The 17,234-nt window shown below is 33.8% G+C and overlaps 1 protein-coding gene across 8 annotated transcripts in view; it reads right to left on the minus strand.

Annotated features, from left to right (window-relative positions):
- PPP1R12A (protein phosphatase 1 regulatory subunit 12A) overlaps positions 1–17,234 on the minus strand; it is a 160,379-nt gene that overhangs the window by 56,358 nt on the left and 86,787 nt on the right. For all 8 annotated transcript variants that reach the window (XR_001510998.2, XM_007088740.3, XM_007088739.3 and 5 more), the window contains 4 exons: positions 13,165–13,309; positions 6,617–6,691; positions 5,851–5,939; positions 5,540–5,697 (listed from right to left, as the gene is read on the minus strand). Coding sequence is in view for 7 of the 8 variants with exons in the window: in XM_007088740.3 (XP_007088802.1) it covers positions 5,540–5,697; positions 5,851–5,939; positions 6,617–6,691; positions 13,165–13,309 (467 nt within the window). In the remaining variant the exon portion in view is untranslated. The remainder of the gene's footprint in view (positions 1–5,539; positions 5,698–5,850; positions 5,940–6,616; positions 6,692–13,164; positions 13,310–17,234) is intronic.

The following is a 17,234-nucleotide window of genomic DNA, read 5'->3' on the forward strand; positions in this document are numbered from 1 at the left end:
GGACTACTTCAATGTCTAGATAAACAGTATTTTATATTCATTTTTGCTTAAGGTTTTGTTAATTCAAGTCTTTTACCATTTTTATCCCTTTTAACAAGTGAATTTTTTCAAGGAGTTCCTAGAAATGCCTCAATATGTATGCTGAAATACATAACAGAACATGATGACAAACAACAAAGCTTCTAAGAATAAAAAGCAAAAACGGAATCTGACTTTTGTACTTTTAACACTATAAAAATACAAAAAAAAATTTTAAGTTGAATGCATGAATACAGTGTAAGTATAAAGATTAAGTACATAAAATATTAAGTGTAAGTAAAAAGATTACAAGAGCTATGCAATTTTTCTAATACATCTACAATTTACCTTGCTTATTTAAAACTCATAGTTCCTCTTTATTCCAAGAAATTTAAAAACTGCTTTTTGTCAATAATCAGCTTATTTTCCTGTCAAAGAGTATGCGTAAGTGTCATAAGGAGCATGCCTGCTCACCACTAAAAAGTCTACACTTAAATGAGAGTATCAGCTGAATTAAGATTTAAATCTCTTTTCACAATGTACTGAGACAATTTCTAATTAACAATGAATTACTTAGAAAAAGATTTTTGAAAATTTAATGAAAATCAATCTGATGCTAGAAAAAATTCCGACTGTATTTGAAAAATTCACCTATAAATTTAAATCTATAAATTAACAGTAATTTATAAATGGGGCAGAAAGGTTTACTTTTCAAATGGTCAAAAATCATGTATCTAGTTTTAAAGCATTTCTTTAGTTTCAAAATGGGGGAGGACAGGTGGTATTCTACACTTTTGGGAAGAAGTATAGTACATACTTTAAAACCCTAAGAGATACTCATTTTCATTATACCTCTCTTCCTCCTTTAGGTCACTTTTCCAAAATAATTTTCTACCTTATCATTATTTTATGCTGTTACACTTTATAAGTAGACAATATTAAAATATTCTTATCTTTAGGGCAAGTATAAACTTTCACTAAATAGTTCTGATTTGCACTGATTCATTCAATTCTATTTGTGACTAGGAAAATATCCACAAGAGGTTAATAGGGTGAAAAGCATCATATCTCAAACTATACCAAAGGACAAGACCAAAGTGACACATTTAAAAATCACTAAAGTCTTAGCTTTTCGAATAAAGTGAATGAGCTAAACTCAGTCTCATAAACTTTATTCTCAATGCTAAACAATACCTCTTTATTCAACAGAAGCCAAGCCTATTCGGCATAGTTAAGTACAAATCATGCATAATCTATTAGACCATCATCCTGGAAAACAGTCCACCTAACTGGAGAGTAACTCAACAAATATTTATTAAATGTTTCCATATTTCAAGTGCTAGGTACTGGGTCCTTAAGTTACTGTCCTACGTACTGGGGATATATCAGTTGATGAAAAAACCAAGTATCTTAACTGCATAGAGCTTACAGTCTAGTAGGAAGAATAAATAATAAACAAGATAAAAATTCAATGATTTTTTTCTCCTTTTTTCTTTTGGTTTAAAAATTTGCTTTCTGATTAGTTAAATCTACACATGAAAGTTAAAATGGATATACATGTATGTAAACATTTAGGCTTCGTTTAAGAATAATGAAACAAACCTCAAGTGCCCACCATCCAACTTAACATTATTAATATTGTTAAAGTCCTTCTATAATTTGATTTCATTGAAGAATAAAAGTGTCAAGTTCTAGAGGAAAACAAACAAACCAACCTGAAAGCAAAAATATGCTTCCCTCCTCATTCCCTCAACTACCTCTAAAATTTATAAATCATTTGGAAGGAAATTAAACTTTTGGTTGAGTTCCTAATTTCAGCTGATTTATGAGGAAAAAAACACTCATAAAAAACAAACTCAGTAAATAATTTATGAAAGAAAATTCAGCACAATAGTTATTTTACATCAAATAGTTTCCCAAGGAAATAACCTTACAAAAAAGTAGAAAAAGAAATAGTTTAGAAATTGTCAAATCAAGCTGTAGCTCTACAGGGAAATGACTGCTTTCTGAAGCTTGCCAAATAAAGTATGATAAAACCTTGTTGATGTTAAAAGAGTGAGACAGAGCAAACCATACAGCATTTACAAGGATTAATTCTTGAGATAGAGTCAAATTTTCCTGGCACAACCAACCACTAGCAACAGGAAGAACAAAATTATGATAGTACAATACTTCAGAGGGATATTTAAAGTTAGTTCAGTGAGAAACTGAGCAGAGGGTGATTGGTATGCTTAAACTCCAAATGTAGAATACAATGCAATTTGATGGCAATTAGTTCTATTTATAGTTACAAAATAGTACAGTTTAAAGAACTATCCGGATCATCTGGTCTAATTCTTATTTTACAAGAAAGAAAATTTCAACCAAAAGAGGTCAGACATGCTTGTTAATGGCAAGACTGGCCTAAATCTGAAGTCTTGTTTGTTTTAAATAGTTCCCCAATGTCCAACACGGAACAGTAAATTGTATAGAAGGGGCCAATTAAGAATGTATTAGATAACAAAACCGCAGAAATTCCTGTGAGATGCTTGGATTCTTGAATTCTACTATGTAAGTAGTAATAGACCTCACACATTACTTAAAAGATCTGCGTGCTAGTTCTAGTTTTCTTGTGCATATGTACATATACTTAGTTTTGTAATGATGAATTTTACTACACTGGGTGCCAAAGCAGATCTCAAAGGGGGTAGATTAACCGTATAAAAATAATTTTAAAACTTGTGAAATATCTGAGTGAATTTAAATATCAATGATGTCATTTCATTTCCTAGTTTTCATAAAATAAGGGAAACAGAACAAATTTAACTGAAATGGTATTAAGCATTTATATTGATCATATTTAAACTAGTAGAGTTGAATTTTATAAAATTATTATGCAAAGCTAGCATTTATTATGGAGCACTCTTATAGAGTATCCATATAAAGTATTATTATCCTATTTTTATGGAGAAATCTAAGATCAAATAAGTTAACCACAAATACAATTACACTCATGAATCAGCCTGTGTTCTTAAACACTGTGCATGCCCATTCTCATATAATTTGCTTTTATAATTACAAACATTTTAATTAGCAGGTTATAAAAATGAATTATAATACTCAGTGATTACCTGTTGCTTTAGTTTCCAATTTTACCCAGACTGTCACCAAGGCAAAAGATATGCTGACTCACCTGACCAGCAATATGACAGCAATAAATTTAAAAATTATATACCTGGGGAATAGAATCTAGCCATTTATATAACTAAAAAACTCTTTGTGTATTACCAAAAAATAATTTTCCTGTAGGATTAGTAAGTTTCAAAAAAAAAAAAAAAAAAAAAAGGAATTTAAAACAAACAAATGGAGTACCTGTATGGCTCAGTTGGTTAAGGGTCTGACTTCAGCTCAGGTCATGATTTCTCAGTTTGTGACTTTGAGCCCCACGTCAGGATCTGTGCTGACAACTTGGAACCTGCTTCAGATTCTGTTATTTCCCTTTCTCTCTGCCCCTCCCCTGATTGCATTTTATCTCTCTCTCTCTCTCTCTCTCTCTCTCTCTCTCTCTCTCTCTCTCAAAAATAAACAAACATTAAAAATAACTAAATAGGGGCTCCTGAGTGGCTCAGTCGGTTAAGCGTCTGACTTCAGCTCAGGTCACGATCTCACGGTCTGTGAGTTCGAGCCCTGCGTCGGGCTCTGGGGCTGATGGCTCAGAGCCTGGAGCCCGCTTCCCATTCTGTGTCTCCCTCTCTCTCTGCCCCTCCCCCGCTCATGCTCTGTCTCTGTCTCAAAAATAAATAAAAACGTTAAAAAAAAATTTTTTTTTAAAAATAGCTAAATAAATAAGACAAACACACTACCTGGCGACAAAGCTGGCCTTTATCTGCTTAGCAACATTTTGGTTGTTTTTTAATTTTTTTAGTGTTTATTTTTTTCAGAGAGAGAGAGAGAGAGAGAGAGACAGAGACAGAGACGGAGAGACAGAAAGAGCACAAGCAGAGGAGGTGCAGAGAGAGAGGGAGGCACAGAATCTGAAGCAGGCTCCAGGCTTTGAGCTGTCAGCACAGAGCTGGATGCAGGGCTCGAACCCACAGACTGGGAGATCATGACCTGAGCCAAAGTCAGTGGCTTAACCGACTGAGCCACCCAGGTGCCCTGCAACATTTTGCTTTTAATGAGAAAAAGGTAATCAGTATCTTCTTTGACATGTGTTTATTTAGTAAACTTTAGCTTCCCACATTTTCTCAGAGGAAATATTTTGCTCAGTGAGTAAAAATAAAATGATCTAAAACTGTTGTTTTGTCTAAAGGAAATATAGGGAACCCAAGAAATTTTAGGGCTTTAATTTGTATTTACCGATGATGACCATTAGGTCCTGATAATGATAATTCTTCCTGTTTTGTTTTTTTTTTAAACGTTTATTTATTATTGAGAGACAGAGCATGAGCATGGGAGGGGCAGAGAGGGGGAGACACAGACTCTGAAGCAGGTTCCAAGCTCTGAGCTGCAAGCACAGAGCTTGACGCGGGGCTCGAACTCACCAACTGCAAGATGATGACCTGAGCCGAAGTTGGACGCTTAACCGACTAAGCCACCCAGGCGCCTGATAATTTTTTCTTTGATCAAAACATCTTAATGGAAATGGAATATTTTGTGTGTGATAAATTTACAGGTTAAAACGGCAGGTTATACAACTCAAATACGGCAATACTGGAATTTCATGGTGCTCAGAAGATTTGAGTGATTAGCTGATGCAGAGTAAGTCATTATTTATTATGCAGAGTAAGTTATTTATTATTGTAAAAGCATCTGGTAATTACTTCTGAATGTGTCAGTGTGTAAAAATAGACTGGAAGATAAAATGAAAATACTCAAGATAGTGACTGACTTTGGAAAGAAAGGAAAGGGAAGTAGATTAGGGCTCCTGGTTAAAGACAACTGTAACTTTTTAAATTTTATTAAAAGAAAAATTTGAAGCAAATATAACAGTCAACAGCTGTTCATTCTTGGTAGTTGGAATATGAAGGTATACTTTCCTGTATCTTTAAAATTTCTCTAAACAAAGCAAATTTCCCCACATCCCATAGGAAACTATCTTGATTCAGCCTCAACTTTCTAAAACTTTACTCTTGTTTAGGGAATATTTGGGAAGATATCAGGACCAGCTTTCTGGACTTTTGGGCCTCAGAAAAGTATCAGGAGCATTAGTTAATTGTTGGGAACCCATTTACACCCTACCTGCACCATCCTAAGGAAATCTTCACCTTCTTCAAATCTAAAAATACAGGTCAGCAAAAAAACCAAACCAAAACAAAACAAAACAAAACATAGAGGCGAGTAAGAGCCTCCAGGTCATTAGACAATAAATTCACAACCATACTCAAGTTTTTAACACTCCCTGAAAGGTAATTTACTGGCTTCTCAGGTATCTGAACAAGTAGCAAGTCAATCAGAAAAGCTACAAAATTAAAGCCTGATCTTACCTTACTTTACAGTGCATCAAAATTCATAGAAAATCCAGTTATGCTTCAAATTTTACCTGTTTCAGCTTCTGATTCTGAGTCGTCTTCCTCATCTTCTTCACTAGAGCAGCTAGACTCATCTTTCTTTCCTTCTTCTTCATCATCAACTTTTTCTTGTTCCAAAGATTCAATACGGGATGCATTTTTCTCTGGCTCAATAATCAATGTCTCTTTGCTGTGCAAAGAAAATAGCTTTCAAATGAGTATAAACACAAAAGGCCAAATACGTTAATTTTTCTCAGATCCACAAAGTCTAATAATCACGTTCATGGCCATGATGCCAATTCATTCATGACATTAACAAAAGTGACTTTAATATTTTACTTACTTTTTAAAGGTCTTCTGTGACTGATTATTGTCCATATTGGCTGTTGATTCAATTAATGGAGATTTCTTCTCCCGTTTTTCACTATGGAGCTTTATAAAAGTTATGCAAAGGAAAATAAGAATAGTATTAAAATAGTATTAATGAGTAAAATACAGAATTTAGAATAAAGTAGTTTTCCAAACATGAAACAAACCCAAAACAAATAAAAGATTTAAGTTTTAACTGAAAAAAAAGGAGGGGAGGGAAGGCAGCTCGGATAAAGAATAAAAAGGACTAGATAGTTAAAAAGCTAAGTGAAGAACAAAGTTGAATTTTCTAGATCTCTCCAACTGTTAGATCACTGAAAAAGTCAGGCTCCATCAGCCACTTAATATGCCTGATGATATTTTACTTAAAAATGTTTCCTACTTACATAACTTCTTCAATATCTAGGGCCTGCTATTTTAGAAATCTGAGATTTTCTTCTAAGCAAACTTTGTTATGAAATTACAAAAACATGTTATTCTTGAGTAGATACATTACAGAAGTATTCATTTTGTGAAAGGGAGATAAGAGAAATGGGAATAAGCAATACAAAAGACTGAACACTACCACTATTCCTTTACTCTTTTTCACTGTCATTTAGTTTGATTGACAGGACTAACTTAAACCAAAAGCATAAAACATCACAAAAATACTTTAACTGTCTGAAAGTTAAGGCTTTAGAAGAATTCTAATTAGAAGAATTCACTAATAGAGATAATATTTAGATCTTCATCAAACATACCAGATTTTGTTTCTTTTGCAACTCTTCCAAATATCCTAAAATATCTTCATCTGCTACATCAAATGCTGTCTGGCCCTAGGTAGGAAACAAAGAGGATTGGTAATGGTAAAAAGTCAACAAACTATAAAACACCTCCGGTTGACTCTGTATAATTATACACAAAAGTTAGAAAACATTTGTTACATATGTAGTTTGTTATGTATGTAGTAATACAACAGCATACGACTTAACAGAGATGTATGAGAAACCCATTGTGAGAGAAAAGCAGCTGATACACAACCCCTTACTTTTGGTAACAGCTTTATTGAGATATGACTCACCATACAGTCATTGAAAGTGTAAAATTCAACTGTTTTTAGCATTCACAGAATGTTACAACCTTCACCATAATCAATTTTAGAATATTTTCATCATCCTGAAATGACCTCCTTACTTTTCTCATCCCTCCTCCCAGCCTTCCAGCCCACGGCAATCACTAATTCTGTTACTACAGATTTGCCTGTACCGAACATTTCATATTAATGGACTCACACAAAAAATCATTTGTGACTGACTTCTTTCACATTGTATGTTTTCAAGTTTCATCCATGTGCTGCGTGTAGTACTTACTACTTCAGTCCTTTTTATTGCTGAATAATATTCTATTGCATGGCATACCACATTTGCTAATCTATTCATCAGCTGACAGACATTTGCTTTTGCTTTCTGCTGTTTAGCAAATAATACTTCTATGAATATATGTGTACAAATTTTTGAGTGAACATATGTTTTCATTTTCTTGGGGAAAGAGCTATAAGTGAAATTACTGGGGCATGTGGTAATTCCACATTTAACCCTTCGAGGCTTTTTTTCTTTTAGATACCTCCATAAAAATTAAAGTCTTGCTACAGTAACAAAATATATATATATTTCTAAACTGCTTAAAGTCCAGCCAGCCACAGGCATGACTTGGTTTCAAAATTAGTTCAGATGAACATATGTCAATCTATTTTTATTCACTGTGGAAAAGAAAATTTCAAAGAGCTGTTGACCAAACATAGTAAGGTTTTCTCCAGTTGACTACATTTGTCCTTATAATAATAACTGAATGGGATAAGTTTCTAGAATGTCAAAAAAAGTTCATTATTTAGAATACATTCTACTTTATATGTTGGCCAATATATGATCCTTTCTCAGAAGAAAATTCAACTTTTTTTTTCAACTAGAAAATATATCATTCTGAAAGGCAACTGAAATTTCTTTCATATCAGGGGTCTCATAGCTACAACAAAACCAGATTGGTAGATAATAAGTTCTAAAATTACATAAACTCTTCCATTAAAAAACAAACGTACAACCTTCAATTCTGTAACAACATTATGATGTTGCCATCTACTTGGATAGGAATTACATTTTCTGGCACTATAAAATGAAGTATTAAGCTACCTAATATCTGAGCTGGTTTTCATTATCTGTTTATAAAATAAAAAATACGGTCTATGAAGTATGTCATAAAAGTACATGAAATGCTACTTTATCAAGATACAGCAATATATGTATTTAAAATTTACAGGGTTCAAAAACACTTGTATATCTGCCTTTTCTTGTTGCAAAGTCTTCCCAGCAGGAATTTAAGAGGCAATCTAGCCTTTCCCCACTCAGTCCAGGAGACAGATTTAGCTTTAATAAATCTTCCCCCACTCCCCCACTTTCAACCTTGAGTATTAAATGTAAGAATTAAAGTCCTGAAGAATAAGTGGCTCTGAAACAAAGTGGCTCAAATTTTGAAGGTGCCCTTTAGATATGAAATACAGACACGTTATTCCATTTTGCTATATCACAGTTTCTTTGTTCTACATAGTTCTACAATGTTACACATGCTATGCTTGTTAAGCAAATTGTTTTCAAGATCATGTTGGGTGAAAATAACACAGTGGCTTCTTTTTAAGTATCGTTTTAAGTATTTATCAATCCTTCTAATGAATGAAATACTGCACCTTAAAAATTTTTTGAATTGCAATTAAATTTTAGCAGCAGTTAAATGCAATGGGGTTATTTTAGTAACTGAGGAATTTTCCTTTACAAGAATAAGAAATTGGATCACCTTACTAACCTTTCTTTTCACTTTCTCCCTTGATAAATGAGTCTACTTTGCAAACAGCAGCTGATAGAGAATAAAAACTGGAGTAAAATGCAGGCTATAAACAGAGAAAAGTTTCTAATTTCAGAAAAGCACACCCCTCAACTTAACCATGCTCATTAAATAATATATAGGACAGTTATGAAGCTATCCAATTGTAAAGTTATAAACATGACCTGGATCTATGCTTCATTAATGGGGTGCTAACAGTAGCACACATAAGCAGAATCACTCAAAGTAACCAAGAAGCAACTGAAGACAGCACAATGATGACGTATGAAAAAGTAAGACTCAATCAAGAAAACAATCTTAAAAAAAAACTACTACTTAATAAATCAGTTTGTAATACATCTGAGTCACACTAGAGCCACTGTCTAAGTCTAATTTTCAGGACTCTTCATTCTTTCCTCACTTATTCTAACTGAATTACTTCTGCAAGTGTGATCTCTCTTCATTTTCACAACAATCAGTGAAGTAGTCAGGACGAGCTTTATGGCTCCGACTGTACAGATGAGGAAACCTAGACTGTGAGTATATGGTATGTGCTCAAGCTCACGCAGGTAATGAAGGGAAAGTGGGAACAGAATCTCAGTCTCTACTGCTCCATTGTCTTTATAGAAAATAAGAATAAGCTCAGATAAACTCAGGGGAAAAATATCCTTGTGCCCATTAACAGCAGAAGCAGTTTTGTTATTCATTTAAATCTTTATAATGACAGCTATCAAAACAAAAAAAAAAAAACTGTCTACAAATCATTGTAAGATTGCATAAAGAGAAAATTCCAATTAGAAAAACATCTTAGTTAATATTTCAAAAGGGACAATATTTGGGTACATTCTAGTAAGATAATTATTTTAAAACTTTAAGGAAGCAAAAGAAAAATCTTTATATTTAAAGTCTGTATATTTAAAATCTTTATATTTAAAGTCACATAATTTATGAGTTAAAATGAGAGGAAATGTCTTTACAAATAAGTTAAAGAAACCAGACCAAACTCTCTATTTAAGAACATGTCTCCCACTTTTATGTAGAAAGACTTTCAAATTTTCTATATGGTTTGTTGCATTTTTTAAAGTTTTTTAATGTTTCTTTTTTTGAGAGAGAGAGAGAGAGAGAAAGAGAAAGAGAAAGAGAAAGAGAAAGAGAAAGAGAAAGAGAAAGAGAGAGAGAGAGAGAGAGAGAGAGAGAGAGAAGCGTGTGTGAGTAGGGGAGGAGCAGAGAAAGAGAGGGAGACACAGAATCTGGAGTGGGCTCCAGGCTCTGAGCTGTCAGCACAGAGCCCGATGCTGGACTCAAACCACGAGATCATGACCTGAGCCAAATTGAGCCACCCAGGTGCCTTGATTTGTTGCATTTTCTACATTACACATTTACCAAAATTTTATTTCCTATTAGTAAAGAATTCATCTAAACTCTAAAGTTTAGTTGTAAAAATATATTTACATTTCTCTGATATCATTTTAAGAAATCTAAAAATCTTCAATCTATAAGTACTGAAAAAGGTATCAAATGACAAGATAAATTCATTTAAGCAGGATTACACAATAAAGACTAATTTTGATTAAACATGAAATATGACATAGTTTTAAAAATGTAGCCAGTGATAACAGAGAGAGCCTAACTCACACAGGCAAAATTATAAAATTAAAATTAAAAAAATTAAGTCTTGTAAAAATACCTTCCATTACTGTAGAATACAATCTCCCTTCCCACCCCACAAAAAGCTTACATTTGGGTATACTTATGGCATACAGGTCTTTAAAATGCTGTATATATTAGGTAGCTCCTCACTATCAAAAGAAGTCTTTAAAAGCTTGATATTTTAAAAGAAAAATCCAATTTTGATAAAAATTTTAAAATCCTGTTTTTACAACTCTTGAGTTAGTATCTGGAAAAATAAAGCATGAGAAATAAAAAAACTAAGTAAAAACTGCAGAGAAACACAGCAGGTAAATTATTCTTAATTACACTTAATTATTAGAGCTTTAGGAAAATACTCAACTTCTCTGATCATGTTCTCAAATCTGCATAACTCAGATAACTTTATAGGGTTGTTTAAAAGGATAGCATTAGATAATAATATATGTGAAAACAAGTTTAAAATTATAAAACTCTAAGAAATTATGAGGCATTAATTCTTTTAAGATCATATAAAGATACACTGAAAAGATGAAATAAGGGGATAATACATTAAAATCCAGGATGAAAGTGCTATCATACTGGGGCGCCTGGATTGCTCAGTTGGTTAAGCGTCTGCCTTTGGCTCAGGTCAGGATCTCATGGTTTGTGAGTTAAGCGCCATGTCGGGCTCTCTGCTGCCTGCATGGAGCCTGCTTCCGATCCTCTGTACCCCCCCTCTGTGACCCTCCCCCACCTGTGCTCTTTCTTCCTCTCATAAATAAATTAAAAAAAAAAAAAAACTTAAAGAAAAAAAAGAAATTGTTACTATAGTAACACAGAAACAAAAAGAGATAAAGCAAAATGATTTATATGCAGTCTTTCTCCTAGAGCATAATTATGATAAACTGAGGGCACAGGAATTAGACACTTATAGAACAGATGCAAGATAAAATAACTTTTTTCATACATACTATATATATTTTCTATGTATCACTACCAAAAAATAACATATTTAAACTAGAAAATGATACAATGTTCTCAGAAAACCTTTCCATTAATAAGCTTCTCTCTTCTGGTCCTTATCTGGAGGCCACTATCAATGAATGAACCAATTATCAGCACTGCCCATGTCAGTGGACAAGTGGCCTTTAAGAGACACTGTTTGGGAGAGAGACAGGAATGCAGAAAAGAGATTAGAAGATAAGAGATATTTACTAATTTCTTCAGAAAAATCCCAACTGCTGGGGGAATTTCTACATGGAAGGAGAGGAAATATGAATTGTCAAACTAAAATTAGCTGGCCTTTTATACTTAAAATTAAATAGTATCAACATTTACTTGTCTTCTAATGCTGATAACAAAACGGAAAACTGTTATAAATAAAAAAGGGCAAATTATCAAAGTTTTGACTAAAAATTTAGATAGAAGACTTTTATACTTATGTATAAAAGCAAACCTATACTTAAACTCTCAAACATTTTTTCTCTTGACTTCCCTGAAGATTTTCACCACTTCCTATGACTTTCTTGCCTGTACATTTCTTACTTAAAATACATTTACAGGTACATATATGAAAATACATTTATAAGCACATATAAGTACATATATGAAAAATACATTTATAAATACATATATGGAAAGCACATATCTAAATACATATATAAAATACATATATAAGTACATATATATGAAAGGAGTTCAGAGGGCTTCTTTATCACTTTATGTCAGCAACTAGAACATGAATTTCCACTAACTACCTCAACTTCCAAACACTTAGCCATGGGGAAATCTTGGGCATATGGTTATCATTTTTGCTCTCTTCCCTTTGCAGATTCCCAAGTAGAAACTGCTGTTATCAGAATGTAATCAGCACCAGCACTTATATTAATGGACACAATAGAATCAGATGGCACCATCTGAATAAAGAGGCGATCGTTTTAGGAACCTCTGCTAAGTAATCTACCACATTATCCCATAAAATGCAATATATAAAGGATATTCTATGGAAGCTAAAGGTAATCAAGCTCACTAGAGGAGATGTCTTGAGCTCTACAACTGTTGGTATATAAGAATCATGAATACGAATAGGAGGAAAACTAGTAGGAATACTGGTGACACTGGTAACTGACAGTGCTTGGAAGGGAGTACAGAAAAAAAACCAAACCCTAATCTAGTAAGGAATCTGACAACCTGAATCTGTTCATGATTTGTAAAAAACACTTATGTGATATTCACTCCTTCCTTCCCTCTACCTAATTGGGTGATATTAAGTGAATCTTCTACCTCATAAACTGTTTTCTCACCTGCAAAACTAGGAGACTACATGTTACATCTCAATAATTTTATCTGGAATAAAACTTTATGGTTTTTCTATATTCTCACCTGCTTTAAGACCTCACTGTCCGAGCCATTTAAAAAGCTACTGTAAGCAAGCTGTCAAGACCACCAGCTAAAAAGAAATAGAAATATACTTCTGTATGTGTTCTAACCCATAGTGATGGGAGAAAACATTCACAGAGAAAAGCAAAATTTTCTTAATTTATGAATTCTGAAGTACCCAAATCTACTCTATTGCATATGGTAATAGGATTACTCAAAGAGTAATACTTCTTTCTTTGAGGAACAAGGTCAAACCACCTTGTAGGTAGCTGAGAAATAATTAATAATAAAAACCAATAAACAGCTGATAAAATGTTGTTTTGTATGGTTCATAAAACTTAATTATAAAATTTACATTGCAATATTTTTGAGACTTCTAAAACACTTATTTCTAAAAGTTAAATATTTAAAATATATTTAAAAGGCCTACCACTTTGTTGACCATCTCCATATCACACAGATTGTCCACTAAAATTCGACATGCTTCTTCTTTACCCCAGTGAGCAGCAGCATGAAGAGGTGTCCAGCCATCATAATCTTTAATATTAACATCATAGCCTGCCTGTATTAGAAGCCTAAAGAAATTATAGTGAATTAGATAATCATTAAAAAAATCTAAATGTGAGCAAACATAATCAACAGCTTTATACCATGCAAGCTAACAAAAATCTGTGATATATTTCTCTTCGTAGTTCCCATCTCCTTTCCCTTCAATGAATTAACTAGGAGAAAAGAAAAGAATTCTCAGAAAACACTGGTAAAGAGGATCTTGAATTACTGCCATAATAATGCATTCAGCTTTAACTAATTCCTAATAAGTGTAATGGTTTGGTGGGACACTGATTAATTCTTGTTAATATGAATTGTAATTGAAATTTTCACAGGAAAGCCAATAATTTTTCAATGTGAACTCAAAAACCCCTGGATCAATTTGTATATTAAACTAATTTATTGCAGTGAATGTCTTCAGGTGTCCATATAATGTATTACCCCAGGCTAAATGTGTTCTAAATATATACTGGGATCAAATAAATTTCTTTTGAAGTTTTTCTGTGGTCTTGCAGTTGAGGAACTAGTTTGTGAAAGCTTTCACAAACTTAACCTACCTACCATGGGTAATTTTCATAGGAAACTGACAGTCTGCTAGGAACAACACAAAGCAGAGGCAGCGGGGCGGCTCAGTCAGTTAAGGGTCCAATTCTCAATTTCGGCTCAGGTAATGATCTCATGGTTCAGGAGATCCAGCCCCAAGTCAGGCTCTGCACTGACAGCATGGAGACTATTTGGGATTTTCTCTCTCTGTCTCTCTCTCTGTCTCTCTCTCTCTACCCCTCTCCCCACTTGTGCTCTCTTTCTCTCAAACTAAATAAATACACATTAAAAAGAACAAGGAACAAAACAAAGCAAAACAAATATTCCAAGGGATTGAGTCTACTTTTCTGCAGCAGTAAAAAGCAGATATTCTGTCAACAAAGCTAGAAAAGAGGAATACATTTTAATACAATGCAAAGACTTTTATAAATTGTTAGTATGCCCTCCTAGCTGTATATTCACATCGACCTTTATTTTATCTAGAAATTAAGCTCAGAGAACAAAAATTGGGTCTATAAATTGCACACAGCACAGTCTCACACGCACAAAGAAGAACAGTAAATACTTTATAACTCATGAAATCACTTACTCTCCAAGAAGTTGAGCTTGAGAAGGGCTTCTTTTTACCTACGAGAGGTGGCAGTGATAGCTAATACATAACCCTTCATTTATTTATATTTCAAGAATTGATACCCTATTTCCTCAGAATATTTAATGCAGCTGTTTCTAATTCTGATTCTAAAACAAAACCATCTGAAGAGCTTGTTAAAAAAAGATTCCCCAGCTCCACCCAATCCTATGCAATTAAGCAGCATATTGGGAGATGGGCCCTGTCAACCTATATTTTTACTAAGTCCTGTGTCATCTGCCTGCAGACCAATATTTAAGAGCCACCAATCTAAAGAACGAGCTAACTGGGGCGCCTGGGTGGCTCAGTCAGTTGAGCATCTGACTTCGGCCCAGGTCATGATCCCGTGCTTTGTGGGTTTGAGCCCCGCATTGGGCTCTGTGCTGACAGGCTCAGAGCCTGGAGCCTGCTTCAGATTCTGTTTCTCCCTCTTTCTCTGCCCCTCCTCCATTCTGTCTGTCTCCCAAAAATAAATAAACATTAAAAAAAATTTTTTTTAAAGAACAAAGCTAACAGATATAAGTCTAGAGATTTAAGTTAAAAAACTCCATTAACATATACATTATTAGAAACTTTATTAATAAAGACAGAATACTGGAAGATAATGAAAATAATCTCCCATTAGAAAACAGAAACTATAATAATGTTAAATATTCTGAGAAACATAAAAATTAGAAGTATTTGGAAGTCTATGTGGAAAGGGAAGACAGAAAGGTAGTTACATTTTATTCCCCATAAACATATGGCTCTCTGTATATGCCAGGCCACATAAAACTCAAAAAAATAAGACTGTACTTATTATATTCAAGGAGATTCTAGTGGAGGATGAAAGTCAAGTAAAACAATAATCAACCCTCAAAGACAGGTTCTGTGATGAAGATGTAATGGCAGTACAGAACTGAAAAGTATCAAAATCAATTGCAAGGGGTTATGTATTTGTGGGGGAGCGGGAGGGGGTGATGGGTAGGGTTACATTTGAAACCAGTATCTTCTATTTATTTCTCATGTCATATACATATTTTTACTTATTTTTTTAAGTAATATATTTAGAAAGTTCAAAAATAAAAAAGACTAAATGGCTACATAGGGAAGTCACTCCCACTGCTGACCTTTAGCCCAACAGTTCAACAGGTTTTCCCCCCTTAGATAACCCTATTACTAATTTTGATTGGATCCTTACAGAGAGATTTTATGTATATATCAGCAAATAACAAAAAAATATTTTTTCTTAAAGATTTTATCTTTAAGGGGTGCCTGTGTGGCTCAGTCAATTAATCATCTGACTCTTGATTTCAGTTCAGGTCATGATCTCACTGTTTATGGGATCGAGCCCCACACCAGGCTCTGTGCTGACAGCATGGAATCTGCTTGGTATTCTCTCTCTCTCTCTCTCTCTCTCTCTCTCTCTCTCTCTCTTTCTCTGCCCTTCCCCTGCTCATGTGTGCACGCGCACACACGTGCACACATGCGCTCTTTCTCTCTCTCTCAAAATAAACATTAAAAAAAAAAGAGATTTTATCTTTAAGTAATCTCTACACCCAACATGGGGCCCAAACCCTCCACTCTGAGACCAATACTCCCATACTCCACTGACTGAGCCAGCGGTTGCCCCTAAAATTTAAAACAATAACACTACCTATTAGTGTTTTAATTGGTACAGGAGTATTCCAGTCAAAGGATGTATCACAATTTAGTCAACATTCTCCTACTCCTAGTATAAACAATGCTATTAGCACATACCTTATTTCCTGTGAGAATATCTGTAAAAAAAAAAAAATTCTAGAGGTAGAGCTAACTGTTAAGCCAAAGAATAACTGATACTTTGATAAAATCTGCTCAACTGTCATACTTTCACCAGTAATGTCAGAGTGCCTTTTCCCCAACCTTGCCAACAGTGTGCCAAACATTTTAATCTTTGCCAATATGATATATGAAAAGTGGTAGTAATTCATTGTAGCTTCAACTGCACCTATTATGAATAAGGTTGAGTTTTTTTTTTCATAGGCTTAAGAGCCTTGAACTTAGTCAAAGGATCGAATGGAATTTGCCTCCAAGTTGAAGAGATGGTGAATGAAGGTATCTAAACAGAAACAAAGTAGGCATTAAGACATCATGACAGAACTTCAATTAGATATATATAGTTGGATAATGCATGCCTGAGGAGCAATGGTAGCAGCTTAGCTTAAAAGAGGATGACTAATGGTCTTATGTACTAATTTGAGGAGTTGAAAATATATCCCAATCCACATTGAGAGTCTTCACAAAGAATTTTAAGAGCCTAGATAACCTAATTACAAAGACCCCTTAGAGCTGTCTAGAAAACTATTTTACGGTGCAATCTACTACTTAAAAAGTATTACCTTTACTATTTGTAATATTCTTAATGTTTTCAATTTTTCCTTTAAAAAATGCTGTTGTCAAGTCACTAAGGTTCATTCATGACCTGCTATTGGGGTCTGAAAGTTTGCTACGTTTTGGATTAGAGAGAAATACACAGGGGGACAAGAAAAGTAATTAAAAGTTAACTTCACTATTCTAGAAGGCTTCAGTTATTGAAGTCAGTAGGGATTGAAAAAAGGAGGAACTTGGGAATAGCTGACCCACTTACACTTCATTGTTTTTACTGAGCAGGGGGAATAAGAATAGACTGATATTAGAAACTCTTGTCAAACATAATATAAAGGGTGTAGAAGATTTTGCCGAGGGCTAGTCTTACTTCCTTTCACATATATCTAATAAAAGTTACACACAGCATTATTTTTTTCATATAGCTGATAACA

The sequence above is a fragment of the Panthera tigris genome, chromosome B4, assembly GCF_018350195.1.
Source record: "Panthera tigris isolate Pti1 chromosome B4, P.tigris_Pti1_mat1.1, whole genome shotgun sequence".
In the NCBI taxonomy this organism is placed as follows: domain Eukaryota; kingdom Metazoa; phylum Chordata; class Mammalia; order Carnivora; family Felidae; genus Panthera; species Panthera tigris.